We start from the raw sequence: 6,776 nt of genomic DNA on the forward strand, positions 1-6,776 counted from the left end.
CCATTGTGTAAAAATACCACATCTTTTTCAACCATTCCTCAGGTGATGGGCATCTTGGTTGTTTCCAAGATTTGGCTGTCACAAATTGTGCTGCTATAAACATAGGCACACATATATCACTGTGATATGATGTTTTCAGATCCTCTGCGAAAATTCCCAGTAGAGGAATAGCTGGTTTAAATGGGATTTCCAATCCAACTTTTCTAAGGAGTTTGGCCCTAGCCTTTCAAGGTCAGTGAAGACTGAGGATATAGGAGAATCTATACTATAACATCATGTAACTCAGTTGTGTCCCAAGTTTTCTGATCAAGAAGATTATGGGGCCACAGAGGAAAGTGATTGATAATGTAGAGTGTGCCTAAGCAGAGTCACATGGAGAGAAAACATTCTCTCAGGCTTTCACAGAGAGTAAATTGGTCAAGCAATGGCGGTGACTCATCCACATAGCAGACACTGACAAAGGATCTACAAACTGCAGTATAGGGTTTCAGAATAAAGCCTGAGGGGATTTATATAGGTCTTGCTCTAGCTCAGTCTTAACTATCCAGCAGAAAAGTATAAAAACGAAGTATAAAAAGTAAAGCCATATTAATATGCTGAGCTGTAAAAGGCTCAAGTCAACAACTTCTGACATTGCCAGTCCTACAGATAATCCACTACTATTATGGACTACTGGACTATATTGGAATATTTTGCTGCATTCATGCACCTACAATATTTAAATGACAATGTAATGCCCTTCTCTGACAAAGCTAAACAAAAAAAGGATATACAAATGAACCACCATATTGTATCTGTATATTCAAAACAGTATTGATATACAGCTATTTTCTATTAATTCAATGCATAGAAAGATTTGTTCTAATAGTGTTTATGGACAGGATATCATGTCTCTGTCTTAGACAATGAATAATGACTAAGTCAACAATATGCAATGTATAATTCTTGAAACTGTCCTACTAATTGGTTTTGAAACTATCTCATTGCTATTTCTCAATAAAATTAAAATAATTTTTAAAAAATAAAAGGGGACTGGCCAAATTGCTCAGTGGATGATCCCTGGACCTGCTGTGCCAGCCCCACTCCTGGAGCATGCTAAGAGGGCAATTGAGACTGGGCGTGGTGGTGCATACATGTAATCCCAGCAACTGGGAGGCTGTAAACAGGAGAATCAGGAGAATCACTGTTTCCAATCTAGTAGTGAGACCTTTAAAGGCCCTATAGACCCTGTACCAAATACATATATATATAGATATATATATATATATTTATTAGGGGCCAGGGAGATGGCTCAGTGGAATAATTGTGCTTCCCTGGCAAGCACAACAGCCTGAGTTCAAACCCCAGTACCCCAAAAAAAAAAAAAAAAAAAAGAAAATGTTAATATAAATATTAATGTCATTCTTTAAAGTTAGCTTTCAAATGTATGCATATACATTGCTCGTATTTATAATAAAGATAAAAGGGATGTATAAAAGAAAGTATTAAACACATACAGAAAAGCTAGACTCCTATGTTGGTGGGAATCTAAAATGGTGGAAGAAGGGCCGGGGAGATGGCTCAGTGGAATAAGCGCTTCACTGGCAAGCACAAAGGCCTGAGTTCAATCCCCGGTTCCGCAAAAAAAAAAATAAAATAAAATAAAAATAAAATGGTATAAGAGTTCGTCAAAAAACTAAGCACAAAATTTATGTATTACCAACAATTCCACTTCCAGGAATGTGAAATCAGAGTCTTGAACAAATATTTATACACCCATGTTCACAACATCATCATTCACAAGAGCCAAAGGCAGAAGCAACTCAAATGTTGAGAGATAAACAAAATTTAAGATGTGTGTGCGCGTACATACACGGGTGTGATGGAATATTTCAGCCTGGCCATGGAAGAACATTCTGACATGCGACAGGGTGAACCTTGAGGCCACCGTGAGGTAAAATAAGCCAGTTAGAAAAGGACAAGTGCTACGTGACTCCATTTATATGAAGCATACCGAGTAACCAAGCTACAGAGACAGAAAGTAGAACAGTGACTGTCAGGTTATAGGTGTAGGAGGCAATGGAGAATTAATATTCAGTGGACACAGATTTAGCTTGGAAAGATGGAAAAATTTTAGAGACAGATGATGGTGGTATCTGAATTGCAGTATGAATATACTCACTGTCACAGAACTGAAATTATTAAGATGGCAAATTTGTTATGTGAATGTTATCATAATTTTTTAAAAAACAAGGTAATGAACATGCAATCACTCACATGAAGATGCAATTCAGACAAAGGCACAGGAGAAAAATAAAAACTTGGGATAATCTATCAAGTACTTTTTCACCTAATTTCTGACAAATTAGTCAATGGTAGGTTACATTAAATGTAATCTAAACTCTCAGATTAAAAAAAACAGAAGTTATTTCTTGCACATACTTAAGAGTATCTCTGACCAGCAGAGGCTAACAAACTCAGTTTGTCCCTCATTCAGGGACAAATGAGGTCCTTGTGGCAGGGTAAAGGCAACAACAAGGAAAAACAATGACTTCCTTCTAACTTCTCCTTGTACAGAAGACATGGCCATGCATCATTTTTTAGGAGTTAGGAAAATATAATTCTATCACACACCAAGAACAGCCAGAAATACTAGTGAACAGCAGTGTTAATGTAAGTCTGTTAGATATAAGCCTACTATCAATAGGTAATTTATTTTGTCTTACATACTTTTATCCATACAAATCATGTATATAATGCTATATGCATATTGTATACTACGTATATGTTTATAAACCAATAATGAGGGCCAGCCAGACAGATCAGCAGGTTAAAGTGCCTGGTTAGGCAGACACAGGGACCAGGGCTTGATCTCCGGCATGCCATGCCAGCACCGCCCCCAGGGCACGCTGAGATGGTGATTGAGACTGTGCATGGTGGTGCGTGCCTGTAATCCCAGTGCTTGGGAGGCTGAAAACAGAAGAATCACTATGAGTCCGATCTGTGTAGTGAGACCCCGTAGACCCTGTACTAAATACTAAATAAACAAACAGACCAATAATGAACTGAGAATGGAAAGTGCTGTCAGAAGAAAGAATACAATGAAACCATGAAATGACATTTTCTCAGGTAGTGAAAATAAGCCTAGCTGGCTCCCAGTGGATAATGTTAGTTGTATTATTTTTAACTGGTGTGGGAAGCACTTAGGAAATTAGTAAAGCACACTCTGGGTATGTCTGAGTGGTTGTGGAGGCCCATCCTTGAGTGCTATGTCTGGTCCCTTGTTCCTTTGGCTAGTCCTCTGATCTGCTTTCCAATTTCCATGAGCTAAGCCATTTTGCTCTGCTACACCCATAAGCCATTATGGTTCTGCCCTGGAGCCAGCTGACCATGGACTAAATTCCTTGAAAACATGAGCTAAGTTATATGTCTCCTTTAAGATGTGGGTAACATGTATTATGTCTCAGCCACAAGGAAGGTGGCCAATACACATGGACTAAGTGGGTTCTGCTTAGTAGGATTTCCTATTCCTATCAGTGTAGGATTTCCTACACTGAGCCAGTAAGGACTGAAAACAGAATCTTTGACAAGAAAAAGGCTGAAAAAACACATCAAAAAGGAAAGGTAGGGCCGGGGAGATGGCTCAGTGGAATAAGCGCTTCCCTGGCAAGCCAAGGACCTGAGTTCAATCCCCGGTTCTGCAAAAAAAAAAAAAAAAAAAAAAGGAAAGGTAGCAATATGACTAATTCCTGGACAGATTAATGCAAAAAGACAACATTCTATTTCAAACAGTACAAGTCAAAAAAGCAAGTCATAAAGTTAAAGAAATAAGGAAGAACATTCTAGGCCCTTTATTATAACCGTTAGAACATAGACAGTATACAGTCTCATTCTGTATACTGAATGGGATACAGAATTTAGGTAGGTCACACACAAAATTTAGGTAAGCCACACACAAAAAAGGGTACTTATAATTAAAATCAAAATAAAACAAAATTATATACACTTTAGCAAGGATTCAGTAATCTTGCTTACCTCAGAATTTGATAATGATTCTTTCACCCGAGGAGACTAAAGAAATAAAAAAAAAAAAAGATGATCATTAATTGAGAACTTAGGTTACTTAAACTCAGGTACCAAGTACTATTTAATGAAAGTCAACTCATATTTTTAAGCAACTCGAAAGTTTTCTGAAAAAATAAAATTGTCATATTATTCTTTTTTGCCTGACTAGCCTGTAATGAAACATATCAATATGCATATTGTATTTTAAAATTTCACAACTTCAGCTATATAAGCAAATATGATCAAACAGTCATAGTTCTCAAGCAGCAGGGAAGACACACTAAAAGTAAAATTCTTTCTACTAATCATGAATATATTATGTGCCTAACACAGCCTCAAGCTAGTTATCCAACATATTTTTAAGGCACAGTAATTGATTATGGGCTTAAATAGGAGAAAAGCCTGAGTCAAAACTAAAGAACAATAATATGAATGATGCATTTCAAGAATCTATCTTAAAAAAGCAAACTGGAATATGGCCTCAAACTTGCAGTGATCCTCCTGCCTCAGCCTCCCAAGTGCTGGAATTATAAGTGAGCAACACCATGCAAGTTAAATAATTATCTTTTTAATAGAAGAAAAATATCTGTTGCCCTTACTCTTGTTGCTAGACATTTGGAGACTGTTATATAAATGTGGGTAAAATAAAAAATATTAAGGACAACAGGAAATAAGTTAATATGTTAATACAAAATAAGGTAAAGTCACAATTTAGCTGGTTTAAACCAAGATTTCTTTGAAAATGAGTAGTATGACCCACCATATGAAAATCTAAGCTAGGTTTACTTAGTTAAATCATAACATCTTGTTGTAATTCTGGATCCAAACACTAGTTACCAAAAATCACTTACCTCTAAAGAAATCCAACTAACTATGCTTTTAGTCAGACTATGTAAGGTTTTCAATTTTCTCATAATTTTATTAAAGAATCAAGATCCAGGAAAGGTTTAGGTAATAGCTTATGTATCATACCAAGTGGCCAAGTCAAAACCTTTTTTAAAAAATTGTATATTTACAAGTAATTTTAAGTTTTCTTTATTGCTATTTTGTTTTTACAGAAAAGGTGTGAAAATAAGATCAATACCCCAAGGGCCAGCGAGATAGCTCAGAGGACTAAGCACCTGCTTAGGCAAGCAGAGGGACAGTGTTCGATCCCCAGTACATATGGTGCTGACCCCGCCCCAAGGCATGCTGAGCTGGCCAACAAGATGGGGTGTGATGGCACATATCTGTAATACCAGAGCGAGGGAGGCTGAAACCAGGAGGATCACTATGAGTCTAATCTATACAGTGAGACCTTATACCAAATACATTAGCAAGCTGGAAGCCCTGGGCTCTGTCCTTGGCACCAAAAACAAAACAAAACAAAATTTGTTTAAAAAATACTCAAAATAATACAAGAACCTAGACTGATGTACCCACAAAACTATCTTTCAAAATTAATAGAGAAACAAGGTATTTCAATGACAAAGAACACCTGAGGAAATTCAAGAACACCAAACCAGAACTACATTCTAGAAAGAGATAACAATGATTACAACTCCATGAACCCCATCAGAAGGAATCCACCAGGCTAGACAAACAAACAAGAGGTGGAGGGAGAGCCAACAACAGGAAAATAACATGACAAAGATAAGTTAATACACATTAGTTATGATCATGAGTATGAATGGTCTCAATTCACCAATCAAAAGAAACAAATTGACATAATGTATAAAGAAACAAGATCCAATAATACGCTGCAAACAAGAAACATATTTGATTCCAAAAGAAATTACAGTACTCCATGTGGCAGGAACCAAAAAAAAAAAAAAAAACAGGGGTAGCTATTCTATTTGCAGCCAAACAATTTCAAGCCTACTGATTAGAGACACAGAAGGTACTACATCCTGGTAAAGGGAACAATCCAAGAAGAGGAGGTAATAATCATACAATCATTACACCCAACTATATAAAACAAATATTAACAGACATGAAAAGCCAAATAAGCATTAATACAATTGTATTGGGGGTTCTCCATATCCCACTGTCATAAATAGATTAACTAGACAACAAATAAAAAATGAAATTAGAACTTAACCAAACTTTTGAACAAATGGACTTGGATACCTACAGAGTATTTCACCCTAAAACATGAGAATACAGATTCTTCTCAGCCACACATGGGAAATTCTCCAAAACAGACTCCATACTAGACCATAGAACATGCTTAAACAAATGCAAAGGAACTCAAATTATCCCATTCATGTTATCAGACAATAGTGCATCACTGGAAATTAATGGCAAAAAAGCTGCAAAAATTCCCTAACTACATGGAAATTAAATAACATCCTGCTGAATAACCAACCAACAGATCGCTGGTGAAATTAAGGAAGAAACTAGATAGTTTCCACTATTATTAATTGCTAATGACAATATAACATACCAGAATCTGTAGAACACAGTGAAAGCAGTGCTAAGAGGAAAATTTATGGCTATGAATATTCATCTCAGGAAAACAGAGAAAGCTCAAGTAAATAACCTAATGCTGAACCTCAAACTTTTAGATAAAGAAGAGCAGGCCAAGCCTACAGCTCGTATAGGGGAGAAACTTATAATGAACAGAGCAGAAATTAATGTAATGGAGACTGAGAAAACAATACAAAGAATCAATGAATTGAAGAGTTGGTTCTTTGAAAGAGTAAATAAAAACTGAAAAACCCTTAGCAAACCTTATCAAAAAAGTACTAAAA

The 6,776-nt window shown here is 36.3% G+C and overlaps 1 protein-coding gene across 1 annotated transcript in view; it reads right to left on the minus strand.

Annotated features, from left to right (window-relative positions):
* Oxsr1 (oxidative stress responsive 1) overlaps positions 1–6,776 on the minus strand; it is a 155,504-nt gene that overhangs the window by 16,649 nt on the left and 132,079 nt on the right. The window contains exon 12 of the mRNA XM_004642146.2: positions 4,015–4,050. Within this exon, the coding sequence (XP_004642203.1) occupies positions 4,015–4,050 (36 nt within the window). The remainder of the gene's footprint in view (positions 1–4,014; positions 4,051–6,776) is intronic.

Source organism: Octodon degus, unplaced genomic scaffold, assembly GCF_000260255.1.
Source record: "Octodon degus isolate 3935 unplaced genomic scaffold, OctDeg1.0 scaffold00147, whole genome shotgun sequence".
NCBI classification, from domain to species: Eukaryota; Metazoa; Chordata; class Mammalia; order Rodentia; family Octodontidae; genus Octodon; species Octodon degus.